This window comes from Molothrus ater, chromosome 5 (assembly GCF_012460135.2).
Source record: "Molothrus ater isolate BHLD 08-10-18 breed brown headed cowbird chromosome 5, BPBGC_Mater_1.1, whole genome shotgun sequence".
Classification (NCBI taxonomy): Eukaryota; Metazoa; Chordata; class Aves; order Passeriformes; family Icteridae; genus Molothrus; species Molothrus ater.
In genome coordinates this window covers 617,117-639,502 of record NC_050482.2, presented here as the reverse complement: position 1 = coordinate 639,502, position 22,386 = coordinate 617,117, and the positions used below count along the sequence as shown (strand labels likewise).

The window sequence follows — 22,386 nt, the reverse complement described above, 5'->3', positions numbered from 1 at the left end:
CTGTTTCACACCTTCTCCACTGAACGGACATGGAATTGGAAGTGTGAGGCTCAGTCCAAAACCCCAAACAGCCGGATTCAGGTCCCAAAAGCTCTTCCAGGGATCTGCTCCTCACTGGAGCAGGTAAGGGGAACGCCACGACATGGCCCCCTGCACAAGCCCTGCCCAGAAGGGCTCCAGGTCCCATCCCTGGTGCCCCCGGACACTCACAAGTAACAAGTCCATGGTGCCGAGCCGGCAGAGCTCGTGGTTGATGCTGGGCGTGTTGGCGTGCAGCAGCGCCGCGATCAGCCGCGAGCCGTGCAGCCGCGCGTTCCCCAGCGGCTCCTCCAGCACCCCCAGCGTGGTCAGGATCGCCGGTTTCTGAGGGCAGGGAGGGCAGTCAGGGCAGGACAACGTTCCCACAGCACACCTGCACCAGGCTTCTACAGGGCCGTAAATCCAACCGTGGGAATTCCACCTCACCAGGGGCAAGAGCTTCCCATGGAGGGGACAGAGCCCTGGAACCCTGCACTGCCCCGGGAGGGCCTCATCCCCCAATTCTGCAGACATCCCAATCCCAGCTGGACGTGTCCCTGTGTCACCTGCTCCAGGTGACCCTGCCCTGCATGGAGTAGCACTGGATGATCCCTAACAGCCCCAGCTGTTCTGGAATTCCCAGATTTAACAGAACCCACCCATTTCAGGAATGTTCTCAGCAGGGAAACCTAAACCACCTTCCCAAGAGGATGGTTCTGGGGCCACTGGGAGATTTAACTTCCGAATCAGAAGATTAAAATCCAACTATCCACTGAAAGTTTCTTCCTCTCCATCCCTTCCCATCTCCCCTCAATCCCCCCATCCCAAAGATTTCCCTGAACACAACTCTCAGACTCCTGCTGCTCATCCCTGCAGGCCTGAGTTACAGGATTTGCTGTGGATTTCCCCTCCCTGGCCCCGTGTCCAGGCCGGAGCTGTCTGGAGTGCGGGCGGTACCTTGGGCGGGCACAGCAGCAGCTGGTGGAAGTCCTTGAGCCGGGGCTCGATGCCGTGTAAGATGCTGCTGTTGACAGTGTAAGACCTCTCGAATCCCTGAGTGTACGAGTCCATCAGGCCTTCCACTCTGAGGGAACACCAGGATTCACTCGGAGTCACTCACCATTCCCTCTTCCCGCTCTGAACAACCAAGCGATACCAGGGTCCTCAAGGTCCCTCCCAGCCCAGTCTGTCCTGGGATTCTGGGACTTTATATTAAACCAGCGCCCAACCTGGTGTTTAATCAGCAATTCCACTAAAACCATTTTCCTTCTGCACTTCCTGCATTCCATCTTCCTTCTTCTGGGACCCAGAACTGCCCCCAGTATCCAGAGGTGCAGATTTTGTTAAAGAGCCTCCAGTCACACTGGCTATGTCAGTAGTTTTCAAAAATGAGGATGAAAAATAATAATATTCAGCTCCTGAACACATTCCCATACCTGCACAGTATTGACCCTATTATATCAGTTATTTCTATTATTTATTATACTGTATTAGTTAATATTGGTATAATTTCCCAGGTGCTGCTCACACAACCAAACCTGCGCCGAGCTCAGGAGGAGCTGACCAGAAATAACCTCCCAGCAGAGCTGGCAAACCACATTCCCAAAGTGCTCCCTGGAGTTCCAAACTCCCAAACACTTCCAAAGAAAATGGCTCAGCAAGAGCTACCTAACAAACGTGTGTTCCTCCCACTGTCCCAGGCTGCTCCCAGCCCCAGTGTCCAGCCTGGCCTTGGACACTGCCAGGGATCCAGGGGCAGCAGGGCCTGCCCACCCTCCCAGCCAGGAATTCCCTCCCAGTAGCCCACCTAAGACTCCCGCCTTCCAGCCTGAAGCCATTCCCTGTGTCTGGGCAGTGCCTTTCCCTTTGTGCCCCCAGCACAGCCTGGAGCCCCCGGTAATCCTGGTGATCCCAGTAATCCCAGCGATCCCGGTGATCCCAGAAACCCCAGTGATCCCAGTAATCCTGGCGGTCCCAGTGATCCTAGCAATGCCAGTGATCCCAGTGACCCTGGTAATCCCAGGGATCCCAGTGACCCCAGTGATCCTGGTAATCCCAATGATCCTGGCAATCCCAGTGATCCCAGTGATCCTGGACATCCAAGTGATCCTGGTAATCCTGGTAATCCTGGCAATCCCGGCGATCCCAGTGATCCTGGCAATCCCAGTGATCCCGGCAATCCCAGTGATCCTGGCAATCCCAGTGATCTGGCAATCCCAGCGATCCCAGTGACCCTGGCAATCCCAGCAATCCTGGTAATCCCAGCAATCCCAGCGATCCCAGTGACCCTGGCAATCCCAGCAATCCCAGTGACCCTGGAGATCCGAGCGATCCTGGTAATCCCAGCAATCCCAGCGATCCCAGTGACCCTGGCAATCCCAGCGATCCCAGCGATCCCAGCGATCCCAGTGACCCTGGAGATCCCAGTGACCCTGGCAATCCCAGCGATCCCAGTGACCCTGGCAATCCCAGTGACCCTGGCAATCCCAGCAATCCCAGTGACCCTGGAGATCCGAGCGATCCTGGTAATCCCAGCGATCCCAGGGATCCCAGCGATCCCGGCAGCGGCGGCGGTCGCGGCTCACCCGGAGCGCCGCGTTTCCAGCAGCGTCAGGAGCACCTGGGTTCCGTTGACGATGCAGGTCTCGCTCTGCTCCCCGTCGAACATGTTCCTGAGGAGCTGCTCCACGCACTCCTGCCTGGGGACACAGGGCTCACTCACACGGGGCTGCGCTGCTGCACCCGCCCAGGTGCTGTCTGGGCAGCCACGGAAGGCACAGGGAAGGTCCCACTCTTCCCACAGCTCTGTGCCACACCAAGGAATGACGGGGGGCAGGAACAGGAGGCTGAGGCCGGCCCTGCTCCCCAGTTCACACCATCACTGGGTTGGGAGAGACCTTCAATGTCATCGAGTCCAGCCCAGCCCCTGGCACCCAGTGCCACATCCAGGCTGTCAAACACACCCAGGGATGGGGACTGCACCACCTCCCCGGGCAGCCATTGCAGAACTTTATCCCCCTTGCTGGAAAAGCTTTTTCCTGCTCTCCAGCCTGGATTTCCCTTGGCACAGCTTGAGACTGTCCTCTGGTTTTGTCAGTTGTTGCTCCAGTTCCTGCAGCTCCTGCTCCCCTCCACATCCCAGCTCTGTCCCTCAGGGACAGCTCCCCAAAATCCAGCCCTCAGGAAGTCCCTTCCCTTTCCCTGCTTTCCCCAGTCCCACATCCAGCCAAACCCAGCATCCCTGGAGTTCACAGCCCAATCCTGACTATTTTCTAACACTCCAAAAAGTCTCCTTTCCATGGGTATAAATAAAATATGAGACAAAAATGTAAAAACAGCTGAATAATTCACGAGGGAGGATTATTTGACAAGGAGCATCTAAATACCCTCTGTCAGCAGAGCAGGGGAGGCAGAAGCAGGAAAAGGAGGCAATTTTCTGTAATGGACCAAATTCCCTTTATTGCACCCAGCCAGCAGCTCCTGAACCTGGATTTGGGGCTGATTCCCTGATCCCACCTCCGTCACGCTGATCATTCATTCCTGACTCAGGGATGATAAAAGTTATCCAAAACCCAAAGGTCACTGCAATGCTGGGAAAATTGGCCAGGAAGGGTAATGAGCTTTGTGACCTTCAGCAGAAAGGGAAGAGGAGTAAGAGAACCCCTTTGCCCAAAATTGCTCCTTTATTTTGAGCAGGAATTCTGGAGATGGTTCCTGGAAGTGCAGGGTCCCACAGCCCTCTCCAAAACTACAAAGAAAGCCTAAAATTACCAAAAAAGTCTGTAAGTACCATGTCATCCATGGCCATCACCCCTGCCTCTGCAGGGAATCACAGCCCTCCTTAAAGGTCCTGGGATTCCTTTGAGATCCCTTCAGACCCTGAAGGTGCTGTGAGGTCCCCACACAACCCTCCCTTCCCCAGGCTGGAATTCCTTGGGTTTTTGCCTCAGCCTGGATCAGGCCGGGGGCTCCCTGACCCCCTCTCCTGCCTCTGGACAGAGCCCCAAGCCCCCCAACACTGAAGAGGCCATTCAGAGCTGCTCCGGCTCCAAAGGAACATCCCTGCTCTGTCTGCTCCCTGCAGAGCGATCCAGGAGCCACTCCCAGTGCACCCAGCGCCCCCAGCGCGCCCAGTGCCCTCAGTACTCACGATTCCAGTGCTGTGAGAAGTGGATCTGGCTCCGGGACATCCTGGAGCTGAGTGCTCTGGTCTCTGCTCAGCCTGATGATGTCACACAGGGTCTGGGAAGCGTTGGATTGCCTCTGGAAACAGGACAGGAGCAGCGTCAGCGCCGGGGGGGCCAAGCCTGGCCGGGCTGGGAATGCTCTGGCTGGGATAAACCCCACTCCTGCTCCCCCTGGAGTTACTCAGGGCTGGACACTCCTGGAGCAGCAGCATCAACAGGCTTTGCACTCAAAGGAGATTGGCCCAAACGTGACCATCAAGAGCAGTTCAGGAGCTCAGGGGTGAGGATTCCTTTTTCTCTCCTCAATCCTCTAATCTGCACATCTGCAACACAAACATCCCATCTTTCCTCCCACTGCTCAGCTTTCCTGCTTGAGAAAAACCTTCACCATTTAATTCCTGGGATTTAAAAGGCTTTCCAGGGGTGTTTGAGGAATTCATCCTCTGCTTCTGGCCATCAGGCAAAGCCTCTCTGGAGCTGCTGTACCTCAGCATCTGCTCCAACACAAATCCAATCCATGGGGATGGTCCCAGTTTTCCCCTCACAGAGGGAAGTTTGCCTGGGATGAGCTGAGGGAACTGGGCTCAGAGAACTGCATTTTCTGGGCTTTACAACTGAATTCCTACTTGGGGCTAGAAAGATATGAAATGGCATAAAGTGGCTGATTTTAAAGGATCTTCCAGGAACAGCAGGCTCTTCCCTAATCCCAAGGGAAATCCCCACTGTCTGTAGGACTGAGATGAACTGAGGGAGCAGAACCAAGAAATTTGGAGTAAAATAAGTCAAAAGCAGGTGAAACCACTCCAGTTCCCCTCATCTGGTGCTGAGCAGAAGATGGGACATGCCAAGGCCATCCCCGGTGGCTCCTCCACAGGTCACCGGGACAAGGCAAACGAAATCTCCCGGACCCTGCAGGGCCCAGCCCCCCAAATCCCAGCCCTGGTGCCACTCACATCCTCATCCTGGCTCGAATGGATCAGCTCCACGAGTCTCTGGATAATCCTGGCTTCATTCAGCCACTGCAGGGAAAAGAGCAGCAGAGAAAATCCTCCATGGATGCCCGAGAACTCAGAACAAGAGGGGCTCTGGGAAACTCTGCAGGAAGGGGAAGCCCTTCCTTCCCTCTCCAATCCCATCCCTGAGGCAGAGACAGGGATGGATTCAGATCTGCATCAGCATGGATGGGGATGGATTTGGATTTGCATCCTGCCATGGAACTAACACACAGGCCCCTCTGGAAAACATGGAATGCTCCAGGGACAAACAGCCTCATGTGAGCAGCGTTGGCAGAACCCCACCACATTCTCCCAGCAGCTCCTGTTCTTCCTGCTGCTCACACCCAGCAATTCCACCTCCTGCCAGATGTTGGAACAGTTGTCACTGCACCTTCACCTTGCTCCACAACTTCCTGTTCTCCATGAAAACCATTCCCTATCCCCTTTCTGGCCCAGGCAAACCAGGAACATCCTCTCCAAAGGCTCCCTTCCACTCCTCCCTCCCAGCCCCACATGCAGGCTCAGCCCCTCATCTCTACCCATTTCCATTCACATCCCACTCCTGCTCCAGGAAAACTGCTGCATGTGTGACATCCCCCAGACTCATCCCAACAATGCCCAAACTCAGCTGCCTGGGAAATGAGTAAAGTTCCATGACAAGGAAAAACATTTCCAGGGATGAGTCTGGAGCCCCTCTGCTCCTGAGCCTGGGACAGTGGAAGATGTCCCCGCCATGGCAGTGGTGGCACTGGAGGGCTTTAGGGTCCTCTTTAACCCCAACCATTCCAGGATTCCCTGACTCTATGATTCCTTGAACATGGTAAGGAATTACACTAATTGCTGTCCCAATCAATGTCTGAATTTCTGAACACTGGGAAAACACAGTTTCCCTTTCTCCAAGCTCTCCAGCTGGACTAAAGAGAGGTTGCTCCATGAAAAATGAGTGGGAACCCCTTTGCTGCCAGGAGTGACCCAGGCTGCTGCCCTGGAGCCACAACGGGGCTGAGGAACCCCAAGGAGTGACCCCAGCCCTGGGTACAGGAGCTGCCTGAGGGGTGGATCTGCTCCTGGGATCAAACACCCACAGACCCCACCTGTCCCGAGCCAGGCAGGGGCAGGGGCTGGGAGGGGAAGGCCCTCACGTTGAGCACGTCCTGGCGCAGCGCCGTGGGCTCCACGCAGCTGATGAGGCGCAGCAGCAGGTCCATCATGGCAGAGGTGTCGATGTGCTTTAGCACCAGGCTCAGGAACTTGTCCTTTTTCCTCAAAAATGAGATCACCTGTGGAAACAGGACCCTGCATCAGCTGCCAGCAGGATACACAGCTCCCTCACAAATCCCCCCACAGCTCCCTCAGAAATCCCCCACAATTCCCCCACAACTCCCTCACAGATCCACCTCAACTCCCTCACAACTCCCTCACAGCTTCTCCTTTGTGTCTCAACCACCGACCTTGGGCTGGGAACCCTCCAGGGAACAAGGGAATAATTCTTACTCCAAGGCAACACCAAATCAGATCTTTTCAGCCAACTTTTCTCCCCTCTGTGCCACAGAGAAACCCAATGCCATGGAAATAAGTGAAGCTGGAGGATTTTCCTTTCCTCTCAAGCTCCCTACTAGACAGCATTTACAACCTTGGTATTTACTGGGATGTGAGTATTCCTGAATCCCTGCTGAGCCCATGCCTCAGCACCCCTTCCACAAGGATGAGCCTGAGGCCTTGTTTATGGATTGAGATGACTCTGATGACCCTCAAAATGCCTTGGCACGAAAAGTGAAGATTTAGCTGTGCCATGAGGATATCCCAGCCGTGGCAGATCCCAACTCAAAACTCTGGGAAGAGTCTGTCCACACCAGCATGTCCCTGCACTGAGGAATTCTGAGAACTTTCCAGAGACCCCATTTCACCTCCAACCTTGAACCCAAGTCCAGGAGTACCACGAGCTCACAGCAAGGGCACAGCACGGGAATTCCCTGGATCGGGACAGACCCATCCCCACCTGTTCTGTTTTCCGTGCAATGAGGTTCCCGATGGTCTTGCTGAAGAAGCTGGCGAGGAGGGGGTTCAGGGGGGGCTCGTGGTCCAGGAAGTCGTAGAGGATGTTGAGCAGGGTCTCGTCCCCGCCCAGTTTGTCGTTGATCTGCGGCACGTCCGAGGTCAGCAGCTCGCAGGCTGTGTTGGGATACCTGCAGGGACACACCCAGAGCCACCACGGGTGAGATGGGAACTCTCTGGAGATCTGCCCTCCACAAAGAAGTGAAGGAGTTCCTGCCTGGCAGGGTGGGCAGGCCCTGGCACAGGGTGCCCAGAGCAGCTGGGGCTGCCCTGCATCCCTGGCAGTGCCCCAGGCCAGGCTGGACACTGGGGCTGGAGCAGCCTGGGACAGTGGGAGGTGTCCCTGCCATGGCAGGGTGGCACTGCAGGGGCTCTGAGGCCCTTCCCACCCAGCCATTCCATGACTGATTCCCTCTGGTGAGGGCACTTTTCCCACAATGGGTTATTAGTGACTTGTGACCATGCCAGGTTTCTACACCAGGATCTTTCCCAATCTCTGCATTCCCTACAAGCCACTAAGACAAGCCACTTCCAGGCCAGCTGGGAGCTCTGACCCTTTCCCTGCACCATTCCCCTCCCCAGCAGCCTCCTCCTGTTCCTGCAGTTCCAGCCCTGGAGGTTCCAAAAGCCCCTCAGGCCCTGCTGCTGCTGTTCCAGGCTTGGCTCTGCCCAAGGAGCTGAGGATGTCACTGCCACCACCACAGAGGGACCTTCCAGCCCTTCCATCCCTTACACCCCCGAAGGGACACCACGATTCTTTTCTCCTTTTCCTGCCTCATTCCATTCACAGAACATCCACAGTTCCTAAAGATCTGTGTGTGGAGCCTCCCTGGGATACAGATCCCATGGACAGGAGAGAAATGGGAGCTCTCCCTGTCCCAGCAGGTGCTGCTCCTGCAGCTCTCACAGCCCCAGGTCTGATCCAACCCCTCACCATTCCCGCTGTGGCACCACATCCCAGCCCTGGAGGTTTCCAGGCTGCAGGGACCTCACCTCACCCGAGCTCCCCCTCCAACCCCGGCAAGCCGAGCTTCTCTCACCCTTGGGCTCAGCAGCTCATTGGCAGATCCAAGATTCACACTCTCCTTTCCTGCTCCAGCCTCCTTTCATTCCACCAGTTCTGCTTGGATGGGGATTTATTGGGGATTTTCCTCTTTGCAATTTCCCCTCTGGACTTTATGAACCTCCATCCCACTGTTCCAGGGATAAAGCCCTTGGATGATCCCCTCCCCATGCATCCCCATCCCCAGATCCTTCCAAAGCTTTCAAGTTTCTCCCTGTTCCACTTCACCAAATTTATAACCTTTCCTGAAGAGCCAAAGTGGGATTCCATCTGGATTTACACAGAGTCCACTCTTCCTGCTCAGCCTTTATTTATCCCAAAAGCTTCCCTCGTTTCTAATGAGCTCAAACCCTCCTTCCCCTCTCCAGGCTTTGGAGACGCTTCTGGGTCTGCTCTGCCTGGGAGTCCCAAGAGCTGCCAAGAAAATGCTCCATGAACATCAGCCCTTGGTGTCCCAGCAGGAATTTCCTTCTTGAAACCTCTGTCCTTGTGCCCCCCTTCCCTCATTCTTCACCTGCTTGGTAACAGCCAGGGAATCCTGGCATGGCTGGGTGGGGAGGGACCCCAGAGCCCCTGCAGTGCCAGCCCTGCCATGGCAGGGACACCTCCCACTGTCCCAGGTGCTCCAGCCCCAGTGTCCAGCCTGGCCTGGGGCACTGCCAGGGATGCAGGGGCAGCCCCAGCTGCTCTGGCAATCCCAGCCCAGCCAGGAATTCCTCATTGCCAAGATCCCATCCCTGGCTGCCCTCTGGCACTGGGAGCCATTCCCTGGGTGCTGTCCCTGCAGGCCTTGGCCCCAGTCCCTCTGCAGCTCTCCTGGAGCCCCTGCAGGCCCTGGAATGTGCTGGAAGCCTCCCTGGACCCTTCCCTTCTCCAGGGGAACATTCCCAGCTCTCCCAGGCTGGCTCCAGAGCAGAGGGGCTCCAGCCCTGGAGCAGCTCCTTGGACTTGCTCCAGGTCCTTCAGCTGCTGGCCCCAGGGCTGACGCAGCTCTGCAGGTGGGTCCAAAATTCACCCTTCAGAGCAGGATCCTTGCACAGCAGCCACAGGATATTCCAAGTTATTATCCCACATACTCCCGGGCATTCACTCCCCTGGGAACAGCCACCCCACATCATTATCAACTCTTACCCAAAACCACACCTGAACACGGCACTTCTGTGGCTTTCCACCAACCCCATCCCTGATCCATCCCCACCAGGAAAAACCTGCTCAGTTTCATTTATTTATAGTCAGAGCAGCCTTTTATTTTTATATAAACTTCACAAAAGAAAACAAACTCCCCAAACCCAAATGTCAATATTTTTGAGTATACATTGGGTTAAAAATACACAAACACAACTCTGGTGAAGAGAAAACCCCTGTGAGGAGCTCAGTGTGGTCTGAGCAGGGGCAGGGCCTGCCCAGAGCTGTGATTCCTAAGATCAGCAGGATCTGGACATGCAGCACACTGAAAATACCCCAGATTTTATTCATTTTCCAGCTCACTTTGTTCTGTGGGATTGGAAACCCACTGAGTTCAGAGATTTCTACCTCTTGTGCTTCCCTTTCCTATAAAAACCTATTCAGGGGGCTTTGGATTTTGAGGGAACAGCAGATTTTTTGAGACTTTATTTGAGATAGGACTATTTCTTTTACGTTATTTCAGATTTGATTATTTGAGATATTACTTGAGCTATCTTTTTTTGGAGACATTACTTGAAATACGAATTTTTTTGGAGACCAACTCACTGTCAAACCATCAAAACCAAACCAATTCCCTCCAAACCTCCAAAGCTGGAAGATCCCCAGAGCTCAAAGCCTCCCTCCCCCCGCGGAGGCGCCACAGCGGAGCCCAGGTGGAATCTCAGTTTTCAGCCCCGGGATCCCTGGCTGGCATGTCCCGGGGAGCAGGGATCCAATACCTACTTGAATCGGACCTTCTCGTCCATGTCCACGGGGGGCTCGTGGGTGATGAGGGTGACCAGCTGCTCCATGCAGTGCTGCTGGCACAGGAAGTCCAGCAGCCGCCGGTTCTGGGCCTTGCATTCCTGCAGGACGTCATCCTCGTCCATCAGCTCCTCCAGGGTCACATCCTCCTTGTCCAGCAGCTTGTCCACGTGTGACGTTGTGTTCAAATCAAACTTCCAGAACATGGTGATGGGACACGACTGGCTGGGGGCAGGAAAGCACCGGTTACTGCTCCACACCCACTGTGCATGACCACAGCATTGCTGAGGTTGGAGAAGACCTCTGAGACCACTGAGTCCCACCATCAACCCCATCCACTGCCACCCCGTGTCCTCAGGTGCCACCTCCACACATTTTCTGAACACTTCCAGGGATGAGGAGTCCAGCCCATCCAGTGCTTTCCAACCCTCCTGGGGCAGGAATTTCCCCAAAATCCCCCCTGAGCTGCCCTGGCCCAGCCTGAGGCCGTTCCCTCTGCTCCTGTCCCTGTTCCCGGCTGTGCCCTCCTGGCAGGGACTTGTGCAGAGCCACCAGGGCCCCCTGAGCCTCCTTTGCTCCAGGCTCAGCCCCTGCCCAGCTCCCTCAGCCCTCCTGGGGCTCCAGACCCTTCCCAGCTCCATTCCCTGGACATGCTCCAGCCCCTCAGGGTCATTCTTGGGGCACTGCACTTTGAATCCATTTCCATGCACTCCTACCCCAACCCTAGTTTGCCCTTTTGTTATCCTGATTTTTCTCTATGTGAGTACTATTAATGATATTTTTCTACTTTGCTCTCCTAATACCTGAAATTTTGGAAAAGCTGTGAGTTACACCAAAGCACAGCACTGTTCAGACCACTCCTAGGAGACTCTTCCAGGGCTCTTCCTCTTGTTTAACACTTCCTCTTCCAATTCTGCCCTTCACCATCTCACCTCAGCTCCTCAACAACCCTTCACAGTCCTGTTCTGGCCACAGGACCAGGTACAGAATTCATGGAATCCTGGAATGGGTTGGGTGGGAAGGGACCCCCAGAGCCCCTGCAGTGCCAGCCCTGCCATGGCAGGGACACCTCCCACTGTCCCAGGCTGCTCCAGCCCCAGTGTCCAGCCTGGCCTGGGGCACTGCCAGGGATGCAGGGGCAGCCCCAGCTGCTCTGGCAATCCCAGCCCAGCCAGGAATTGCTCATTGCCAAGATCCCATCCCTGGCTGCCCTCTGGCACTGGGAGCCATTCCCTGGGTGCTGTCCCTCTGGTCACATCCTGGGCAGTGCCAGCCCTGGCTCCCATGCTCTGCACACGCAGCCCCTGGGCTGAGCTGTGTCCCTGTGCCACATTCCCAGATGATCCAGCAGCACCATGTGATTCCATACCCAGGATCACAAGGCTGTTTTTAACCTAACCCACATCCCCATTTCCGCACACAGAACTCTCTCCATCCATTCCTTTGGCTTTTTCCAGCATCCAAAAATGTCCCTGTGCCTGATCCTCTGCTGGTCGCACTCTGCATGCCCTCAGCTACAGGACAGCCTGGACATTGTGCTCCTGAAAGCCCATTTTCCCCCCAGGAATGACACTGAGGGGGCTCTGCCTTCCAGCCACCAGAGCAGGGCTTTGCAAAAAGCTGAAGACCCCAATCTTCTCATTAGACTTTAAATCTCTCAGTCCTTCGTGGTGAATCTTCCAGAGTGAGTCTTCAAGTGAAGCATTCACAGAAGCAGGACATGGATCAGAGGAAAAACTGAGTTTCTTTTACACATCAGGATTTTCCCACCCGGAATCCTGGGGGCAGCTCTGGAGAGCCCTGGAGGGGCTGGAGTGTCCAGGGAATGGAGCTGGGAAGGGGCTGGAGCCCCAGGAGGGCTGAGGGAGCTGGGCAGGGGCTGAGCCTGGAGCAAAGGAGGCTCAGGGGGCCCTGGTGGCTCTGCACAAGTCCCTGCCAGGAGGGCACAGCCGGGAACAGGGACAGGAGCAGAGGGAACGGCCTCAGGCTGGGCCAGGGCAGCTCAGGGGGGAATCAGCAGGAATTTCCCCATGGAAAGGGGCTCAGGCCTTGGAACTGCCCAGGGGGGTTTGAAGTGCCCATCTCTGGAGGTGTCCAAGGATTTCCTGGACTTGGCACTCAGGGCTGGGGACAGGTCGGGGTCAGGCACAAATTTGACTGGATGGGCTGAGAGGGCTTTTCCAAGCCCAGGGATTTTGGGATTCTAGCACTGAATTTTGGAGTTGGGAGCAGCCATCTGAATGTTCAACCTATGTGACACTGCAGTGACAGCACTGCTGGGCTCGGTGTGTTCCTCACAAACTGTTCTTTGGGTATTTTTAACCATCTCTGCTTGGTTATAAATTCACCGAGGGAAAATCTGGCACCAAAGGCCTTCAGTGAAGGAGGTTTGGGGGCTCAGTCAACCCAAATGCAGAAATATTCCTTCCATTGGTGTGGAATCCACACAGAATTCTCACCTTCCAAACTGACACCCATTGTAATCCTGGCAATTCCACAGCTTTCCTGAACTTTTTATATTTCTCCAGGGAAAGCTGCCTGACTTTCCCTGCAAGAGTGGAGAAGGGCTGGGCTGGGATTGCCAGAGCAGCTGGGGCTGCCCCTGCATCCCTGGCAGTGCCCCAGGCCAGGCTGGACACTGGGGCTGGAGCAGCCTGGGACAGTGGGAGGTGGCCCTGCCATGGCAGGGCTGGCACTGCAGGGGCTCTGGGGTCCCTTCCATCCAACCCATTCCAGAACTCTCTGATTCCATGGGATTTACTACTTCTCCCATCTCAGTGCTTAAATTTAGGTCACTCTTTCCACCAGTAAAGCAGAGCTGTTTTCCCTTTGTTCAGGTGGACACTCACAGCCCTCCCCAGCTGCTGATTTTATTTCTGGAATATCCAATGAGAGCAACGCCCACGAGGGCTCCAGGAGGGCAGCTCTGTGTCAGTACCTGCTGTGGGGCTGGACCTGAGCTGCATTCCAGGGAGCATCTCCCAGCCCCATGCAGGGAAATTCCCATGTCACCCCAAGCCCTGAGTTTGCCACCAAGGCTCTGCAGGAGCTGCAGGGCTGGGAAGGAGCAGTGAGGCTGCAGCCAAGGAGAGCCCCACGGCAACCCCTGCGGGCACCAGGCTCTGGGAGAGCTCATTAACAGGAGCAATTACAGATCCTCTGGGTGGGCACTGCAGCCCAGGGAATTCCCAGGGCATGGCTGGGTGGGAAGGGACCCCAGAGCCCCTGCAGTGCCACCCTGCCATGGCAGGGACACCTCCCACTGTCCCAGGCTGCTCCAGCCCCAGTGTCCAGCCTGGCCTGGGGCACTGCAGGGATGCAGGGCCTGCCCACCCTGCCAGCCAGGAATTCCTCATTCCCAATATCCCATCCATGCCTGCCCTCCCCAGCCTGAGGCACCAGGGAAGGTCATTTCTGTAGAGGTGATTTTGGGCCCCACCTGGATTGAAGCCCCCCTGTCCCAGCACTGCAGCACCAGTTTCCAACCCATAAATGAATGATAAAAAACACTGTTGGGGTGTTTCAATTTTGGGACAATGCAGGAGATATTGAATCTCCCTTTTCCAACACAGAATTCCAAGACTAACAAACCCTGCCTCCTCAGGGCTGGGAGTATTCAATTCCCTGCCAACAGAATTCCAGCTGAGTTTATAGAAAGTTCCAACAAGTAATGCACTTGCTGTTAAAAATCCCAAACAAAGAACCCCTTTTGCCACCCCTGCTCTGTTCTTTTTCTCCTCCTCCATCTGCTCAGGAGCTAGGGGGAGGACACATTTTATTTATTTTGGTTATGTGTTATTTTGTGTTATCTTATTTTATTGTATTTAATTTTGGTTCATTTTCCCCCCTCCCCAGAGCTGTGTCCTGGACAGTACCTGCCCCAGAGCTGCTCATTTGCATAAAGGACAAAATCAATGTTTTACACAGAATGTTCTGAGCCGAGGAGCCGCTGGCTGGGAATTCCAATGGGGAATTTGTCCTTTAATTATTTATTTTTCATGGATGATCACCCAGCTTCTTGCTGCCAGCAGCTCCAGAAAACCAAGGCTCCCTTTGGGGACTGCAGTGGGAACAGCAGGGAAGCAACCCGGGAGTGGTGCTGGGGACAGGGTCACCCTCGGGTGACTCCAAAGGGTGCTGGTGACAGGGTCACCCTCAGATGACTCCAAAGGGACAATGGGCTGTGGTTCCAGTGACAGGGTCACCCTCAGGTGACTCTAAGGGAACCCCGGGCTGTGGTTCCGGTGACAGGGTCACCCTCGGGTGACTCCAAAGGGACAATGGGCTGTGGTTCCAGTGACAGGGTCACCCTCAGATGACTCCAAAGGGACAATGGGCTGTGGTTCCAGTGACAGGGTCACCCTCAGGTGACTCTAAGGGAACCCCGGGCTGTGGTTCCGGTGACAGGGTCACCCTCAGGTGACTCCAAAGGGACCCTGGGCTGTGGTGCTGGTGACAGGGTCACCCTCAGGTGACTCCAAGGGACCTGGGGGCAGGGTTCCAGTGACAGGGTCACCCTCAGGTGACTCTAAGGGAACCCCAGGCTGTGGTTCCAGTGACAGGGTCACCCTCAGGTGACTCCAAGGGAACCCCAGGCTGTGGTTCCAGTGACAGGGTCACCCTCAGGTGACTCTAAGGGACCCGGGGCTGTGGTTCCAGTGACAGGGTCACCCTCAGGTGACTCTAAGGGGACCCAGGGGCGTGGTTCCAGTGACAGGGTCACCCTCAGGTGACTCCAAGGGACCCGGGGTGTGGTTCCAGTGACAGGGTCACCCTCAGGTGACTCCAAGGGACCCAGGGGCGTGGTTCCAGTGACAGGGTCACCCTCAGGTGACTCTAAGGGACCCGGGGCTGTGGTTCCAGTGACAGGGTCACCCTCAGGTGACTCTAAGGGGACCCAGGGGCGTGGTTCCAGTGACAGGGTCACCCTCAGGTGACTCCAAAGGGACAATGGGCTGTGGTTCCAGTGACAGGGTCACCCTCAGGTGACTCCAAGGGACCCTGAGCGTGGTTCCAGTGACAGGGTCACCCTCAGGTGACTCCAAGGGACCCCGGGCTGTGGTTCCAGTGACAGGGTCACCCTCAGGTGACTCTAAGGGAACCCCGGGGCGTGGTTCCAGTGACAGGGTCACCCTCAGGTGACTCTAAGGGGACCCAGGGGCGTGGTTCCAGTGACAGGGTCACCCTCAGGTGACTCTAAGGGAACCCCGGGGCGTGGTTCCAGTGACAGGGTCACCCTCAGGTGACTCTAAGGGGACCCAGGGGCGTGGTTCCAGTGACAGGGTCACCCTCAGGTGACTCTAAGGGAACCCCAGGCTGTGGTTCCAGTGACAGGGTCACCCTCAGGTGACTCCAAGGGACCTGGGGGTGTGGTTCCAGTGACAGGGTCACCCTCAGGTGACTCCAAGGGACCCCGGGCTGTGGTTCCAGTGACAGGGTCACCCTCGGGTGACTCCAAAGGGACCCGGGGGCGTGGTTCCAGTGACAGGGTCACCCTCAGGTGACTCTAAGGGGACCCGGGGGCAGGGTTCCAGTGACAGGGTCACCCTCAGGTGACTCCAAGGGACCCGGGGTGTGGTTCCAGTGACAGGGTCACCCTCAGGTGACTCCAAGGGACCCGGGGGCAGGGTTCCAGTGACAGGGTCACCCTCAGGTGACTCCAAGGGACCCGGGGTGTGGTTCCAGTGACAGGGTCACCCTCAGGTGACTCCAAGGGACCTGGGGGCAGGGTTCCAGTGACAGGGTCACCCTCAGGTGACTCTCCCAGCCCCCTGATCCCACAGCTCCAGCAGTATCCAGGCCCTGGGTTGCTGTGATTTCTCCCAGGGTTATTCCCAGCCAGTTCTGTGTCACCAAGGGCCCCCCTGAGCCTCAGCAAACACAGGCACAGAGGAAACACCCAGAGCATTTCCCAACCTTTCCAGAATGCTCTGTGCACTCAGTGCCAGGAAAAGTGAACAGGGAGGGGCAGGAACCCCCCAGGCAACTGCTCCTGGAAATCAGGACAAAACTCCCAAGATTTACTGATTTTCTAGGCCCATTTAAGATCATTCCTGCTAAAATAAATCACTGAATGTTTTTACTAGGTGGGGGCACATGGAAGTGCTGAAGGAGGGACATTCCCAAACAGAGTTTTGGGATGCTCCCACCATTCCAGTAACACCCAGTACAAAATCCCAAAGCCAGCCCCAACTCCAGCAGCTCTGGCCCAGATGAACAGGTCTCAGTTCCATCCAGGGTGGATTTTAGTCTGGACAGACACAGATTCCTGATGGGAATCTCAAGCTTATTCTTTTTTTTTGCCAAGTTTTAATACAAAATCTCCTCTATTTCCTCCATAAGAATACATCATTTCAAGCTTTGCTACACAAAGCAACAAAAAATACCCCAAAACGCAGGGAATTCCCTCCAGTTCCAGTATGGGAAGAAGTCTGGAGAACACCAGGACCACACATCCATCCAAGAACTCTCCACCTTTAATTCCAGTTATCCAGTAACAGTTATCCCAGCTCCAGGGAATAAAATCTCACTTTACTGAACCTGCTGAACGTGAACCCCCAAATCAGCTTTTCCAGCAAACTGTTCCACCACTGGCAAATCCTCCTGGAAAACACAGATGGACAAGGCCAGGCTGATCAATGGCTCAGCTGAATTCCCACGGAAGGGCTGGGCATGGAATTCCCAAACAGCTTTAGAGCAAATCTCCCTCCCTCTGGTGACTCAGCAGCGGGGTGAAAGGGAAGAAATGAATCAGCACAAATCAGAAAGAGGAAAAGGCACAGGCAGATCCCCAACCAGTGGATTTGGGAGTGATCCCAGAAGGATCACTGTTCCCAAGAGGAACAGCAGGGAATCAACATCTGCTTGGGACACTAAAATAATTAGGCTGAGCCTACCAAAGCTGTCACAAGGACCAGGGAGCTCCAAGCCCCATGCAGCCTGGCCTTGGACATTTCCAGGGATCCAGGGGCAGCCACAGCTTCTCTGGGAATTCCATCCCAGCCCTCAGCACCCTCCCAGCAGGAATTCCTTCCCAATATCCCACCTAACCATTCCAGTCTGTGCATCTTTTAACTCATCACCCATTTCCATGGGAGAACTTGTTTTTCATAAAACCTCTCCCTTTGGAGCATTTTCCCAACGGAATTCCCAAGAGGAAAATGCCCGAGTCAGCCACTCCAGTGCTGGCCCTGGGAAGGATCCTGCTCCTCCCACACCTCCAGGGAATGCCAGGGCACTGAATCCCCAAAGGAACTGCTGCTGCAGGAGAGGGCAGCTCCTGCTGTGTGTGTGCCCTCAGCTGCTCTGCTGGATGGTTCCCACTCCTCCCTGGGGAACTCTGGTCAGAGATCCCTGTTGCCTTTTCCTGCCCCAGGATGAGGGCACAGGGTGGCACTGCCACAGGGCATTTCCTGCCACAGCCACAGCAGTGCCCAGGAGAACAGGGAAAGAGGGGTTCCATGCCCTTCCCAGCCATTATGGACCTGAGCTCAGGTTCTGAGAGGCATTTTTTCCCCCGTTGAACCTGGTTTTAGGGAGGCTCCTGGCCAGCACACCATGAATCCCAAAATCCCTGAGGCTGGAAAAGCCCTCTGGGATCACTGAGTCCAGCTGTGCCCAATGCCCTCCTTGTCCCCAGCCCAGAGCCTGAGTGCCACCTCCAGGAATTCCTTGGACACCTCCAGGGATGGGCACTGCAAAGCTCCCTGGGCAGCCCCTGCCAAGGCCTGAGCCCCTTTCCATGGGGAAAAAGGCAGCCCAGGCTCAAAGATGGCACAGGGACACAGGGACTGAGCCCCTGAGCCCGGACTCCATTCCCAGAACATCCCTGGGACTCCACAATTCCCTCTCAGATGACTCAAGGTATTAAATACCAGGATCAATGGCAGGAGCAGCCACCAGACCTGAGCACCCAGCATCACAGAGCTCATCCTCATTACTAGGAATTAATTGGCCCCTTAATGAGGAACTTCACAGGCCCTGGCCAGAAATTCCCCAGTGCTGGGCGGATCCCCCAGGGGAGGGGGTTCTACCCCTTTGCTCAGGTGAGAGCCCACCTGCAGAGCAGCCCTGGGGCCAACAACAGCAGCACCTGGAGCTGCTGCAGGGCTGGAGCCCCTCAGTTCCCAGGGATCCAGGCTGGGAGAGCTGGGGGTGCTCCCCTGGAGAGGAGAAGGATCCAGGGAGAGCTCAGAGCCCCTGGCAGGGCCTGCAGGGGCTCCAGGAGAGCTGCAGAGGGGCTGGGGCCAAGGCCTGCAGGGACAGCACCCAGGGAATGGCTCCCAGTGCCAGAGGGCAGCCAGGGATGGGATCTTGGCAATGAGCAATTCCTGGCTGGGCTGGGATTGCCAGAGCAGCTGGGGCTGCCCCTGCATCCCTGGCAGTGCCCCAGGCCAGGCTGGACACTGGGGCTGGAGCAGCCTGGGACAGTGGGAGGTGTCCCTGCCATGGCAGGGCTGGCACTGCAGGGGCTCTGGGGTCCCTTCCCACCCAAAGCATTCCAAGACAAAAGGACAGGGAGATGTTCCTACCTTCAGTAGAAGTTTCTTCAAATGTGAAATCTCCTCCACGGACAGAGAAACATTTGGGTTACAGTTTCTGGAATAGACCCAGCTTCAGGAAATGGTTTTCATCCAGTGTGAATTTCTTTGCAAGCTTCTAATCCTGGAAAAGATTTTTTAAAGTTACTAATAAGCAAAGGTACCTGAGGGCCAAAGGCTTTTATTTTTTTCCCTAAATGAACTTTCACAGAACCATTTGGCTCAAAGGAAGATCATAGGGACTGACAGTGCCTGCCAAGGAATCACCAGTCAGGCCACTCAGGATCCTCCCAGTTATCCCAGTTCCCCTCCTCCTGCAGCACTGGGCAAATGTGAACTGCCCAGCCCTGGCAGTGTCCAAGGCCAGGCTGGATGAGGCTCAGAGCAACCAGAGATCACAGGGGAAGAGCTAAGCCTGGCTCAGCCCATGAGCTCCCCCACCACTCCAAGCTGGGCTTTAACCAATCTCCTGAAATCCAGGAATTCCTGGTGTGCTGTGGGATACACCCAGACAGAGACCAACCAGCAGCAGGTCCCCACATCAATGGAAATGAAATGTAATGTGAATATAAATTTATTTCCTCATCATCCAATCAGTGATTACTTAACTGCAGGTACAACATTCACCCAAACCAAGGGCATTGATCGGAACAAAAACTGCTCAGGGTTTTATTTCTAAACTTCGTCACCCTTTTCCCCAGAATCCGTGCCCAAAGGTCTTTGACAGAGTCCCAGATTCAGAGAGGTTGGACAAGCCCTCCCAGCCCATCCAGTCCCAGCTGTGCCCAATGCCCGCCTTGTCCCCAGCCCAGAGCCCTGAGTGCCACCTCCAGGAATTCCTGGGACACCTGCAGGGATGGGCACTGCAAAGCTCCCTGGGCAGTTCCAAGGCCTGAGCCCCTTTCCATGGGGAAATTCCTGCTGATTCCACCCAGCCCCTCCCCTGGCCCAGCCTGAGGCCGTTCCCTCTGCTCCTGTCCCTGTTCCCTGGAGCACAGCCCGACCCCTGCCATAAACAGGGGCACCTCAAACAAGAACCTCCTCAGCAATTCTCTGCTGGGCCCCAAATGCCAAGAGTTCCAGAAAATACTGCACAGCTCTGGCTTAAATGGACACTGATGCTTTGGAGAGCTCAAGGCTGGAAGAGCCATGGAAGAACACATGGAATTCTCACAATGCACAGAAGAAGCTGGGACAGGGAGCAATGGGGGTATGGAAGGGAGAACTTGTCTTAGTCTCAGTTGGCTTTGCATTCCACAACCATGGAGTCCTGGGATGGGTTGGGTGGGAAGGGACCCCAGAGCCCCTGCAGTGCCAGCCCTGCCATGGCAGGGACACCTCCCACTGTCCCAGGTGCTCCAGCCTGGCCTGGGGCACTGCCAGGGATGCAGGGGCAGCCCCAGCTGCTCTGGGCACCCTGTGCCAGGGCCTGCCCGCCCTGCCAGGCAGGAATTTGTTCCCAATATCCAACCTGAGCCTTCCTCCATCAGTTCTCACAGGCACTGCACATCCCTGTGGAGCCAGGACACCAAGGGGCCCAGCCTGGCTGACCCCAGCAACCCTGAGCTCTGTCACATCCTCATGGGAACGGCTCTGGAGAGCCTCCAGGGACACCATGGACACAGCCAGCACTGCTGCCACCACCACGTGTCACTGCGATGGCACCACAGCCAGCACTGCTGCCACCACCCCTGTGTCCCTGCCATGGCACCACAGCCAGCACTGCTGCCACCACCCCTGTGTCCCTGCCATGGCACCACAGCCAGCACTGCTGCCACCACCCCGTGTCTCACTGCCACGGCACCACAGCCAGCACTGCTGCCACCACCCCCGTGTCACTGCCACGGCACCACAGCCAGCACTGCTGCCACCACCCCTGTGTCACTGCCATGGCACCACAGCCAGCACTGCTGCCACCCCTGTGTCACTGCCATGGCACCACAGCCAGCACTGCTGCCACCACCCCGTGTCTCACTGCCACGGCACCACAGCCAGCACTGCTGCCACCACCCCTGTGTCCCTGCCACAGCACCACAGCCAGCACTGCTGCCACCACCCCTGTGTCACTGCCATGGCACCACAGCCAGCACTGCTGCCACCACCCCGTGTCACTGCCATGGCACCACAGCCAGCACTGCTGCCACCACCCCTGTGTCCCTGCCATGGCACCACAGCCAGCACTGCTGCCACCACCCCTGTGTCCCTGCCATGGCACCACAGCCAGCACTGCTGCCACCACCCCTGTGTCACTGCCATGGCACCACAGCCAGCACTCCCTGTCACTGTGGCACCACAGCCAGCCACACACCATCCCATGTCACTGCTGTGTCATTTCAGCCAGCACTCCTGCCGCCACCCGTGTCACTGCTTTGTCACCAGGACACATCTGCTGGCCAAGGGACACGCCTGGTGACAGCAGCAGCTGCTGGCAGTGCTCCCCAGGGCCAAGGGGCTGGCACAGCCGCCGATGATCACAATTCCCTCCAGCCAGCCTCATTCCCCCCACAATTCCCTCCACCCAGCCCCACTCCCCCCACAATTCCCTCCACCCAGCCTCATTCCCTCCACAATTCCCTCCAGCCAGCCTCATTCCCTCCACCCAGCCCCATTCCCCCCACAATTCCCTTCATCCAGCCTCATTCCCCCCACAATTCCCTTCATCCAGCCTCATTCCCCCCACAATTCCCTCCATCCAGCCTCATTCCCCCCACAATTCCCTCCACCCAGCCCCATTCCCCCCACAATTCCCTCCATCCAGCCTCATTCCCCCCACAATTCCCTTCATCCAGCCTCATTCCCCCCACAATTCCCTCCACCCAGCCCCATTCCCCCCACAATTCCGTTCATCCAGCCCCATTCCCCCCACAATTCCCTCCAGCCAGCCCCATTCCCACAGCAACGGAGCCGTGTCCCCCTCGGGAGGGAGCGCTGGCCAAACACCCACAGAACTCACCCCGAGTCTGGTGGGAGCAAAACCCAAAGGGAGTTCAAGAGGCTGCTGACCTGCAGCTCCTCCCATGAGACAGCAGCTGGCCCCAAAGATCCCAAATATACACAAGGAGCTGTGGCTGTCATTGGAAAGACACGGCCCAAATAATATGAACAAATTAAAAATATCAGTCAAGACTGAACTCCATTTTGTATAAATCAGGAGGCCATGGAATGGTTTGGGTGGGGAGGACCTTGAGGCGCACCCAGTGCCAGCCCTGCCATGGCAGGGACACCTCCCACTGTCCCAGGGTGTCCCAAGCCCCAGTGTCCAGCCTGGCCTGGGGCACTGCCAGGGTGGGGCCACAGCTTTCAGGGACATGGCTCAGATCCAAGCACGTGAATGAAATCAGAGTGTGTGGCAGCTTTTCCACACATCTCTATGACAATATCCCGTGAGCAGAGCCCACCTTCCCCACCTTGGCCACACCTTCCACGCCTCAGGACAGATGGCCCCAAGATATTGCACAGGAATATGGAGTGGAATCCACTTTCCATGGAATCCACCCAGGCAAGCAAGGAAAGCTCGTTACTGAGCAGACTAAAACCCACTGAAAACCTCTCCGGTGCCTTTAGAAAAGCATTCACACATTAGCAAGTCATGAACAACT

At 56.2% G+C, this 22,386-nt stretch overlaps 1 protein-coding gene across 1 annotated transcript in view; it reads right to left on the bottom strand.

The window, feature by feature from the left end:
* Positions 1–22,386, bottom strand: part of PPP6R2 (protein phosphatase 6 regulatory subunit 2) — a 60,147-nt gene that overhangs the window by 19,415 nt on the left and 18,346 nt on the right. The window contains exons 2-10 of the mRNA XM_036400299.2: positions 18,779–18,911; positions 10,227–10,472; positions 7,200–7,386; positions 6,343–6,480; positions 5,159–5,224; positions 4,169–4,281; positions 2,604–2,717; positions 976–1,102; positions 211–363 (exon numbers count right to left, since the gene is read on the bottom strand). Coding sequence (XP_036256192.1) covers positions 211–363; positions 976–1,102; positions 2,604–2,717; positions 4,169–4,281; positions 5,159–5,224; positions 6,343–6,480; positions 7,200–7,386; positions 10,227–10,453 — 1,125 coding nt within the window. The 5' untranslated portion in view covers positions 10,454–10,472; positions 18,779–18,911. The remainder of the gene's footprint in view (positions 1–210; positions 364–975; positions 1,103–2,603; positions 2,718–4,168; positions 4,282–5,158; positions 5,225–6,342; positions 6,481–7,199; positions 7,387–10,226; positions 10,473–18,778; positions 18,912–22,386) is intronic.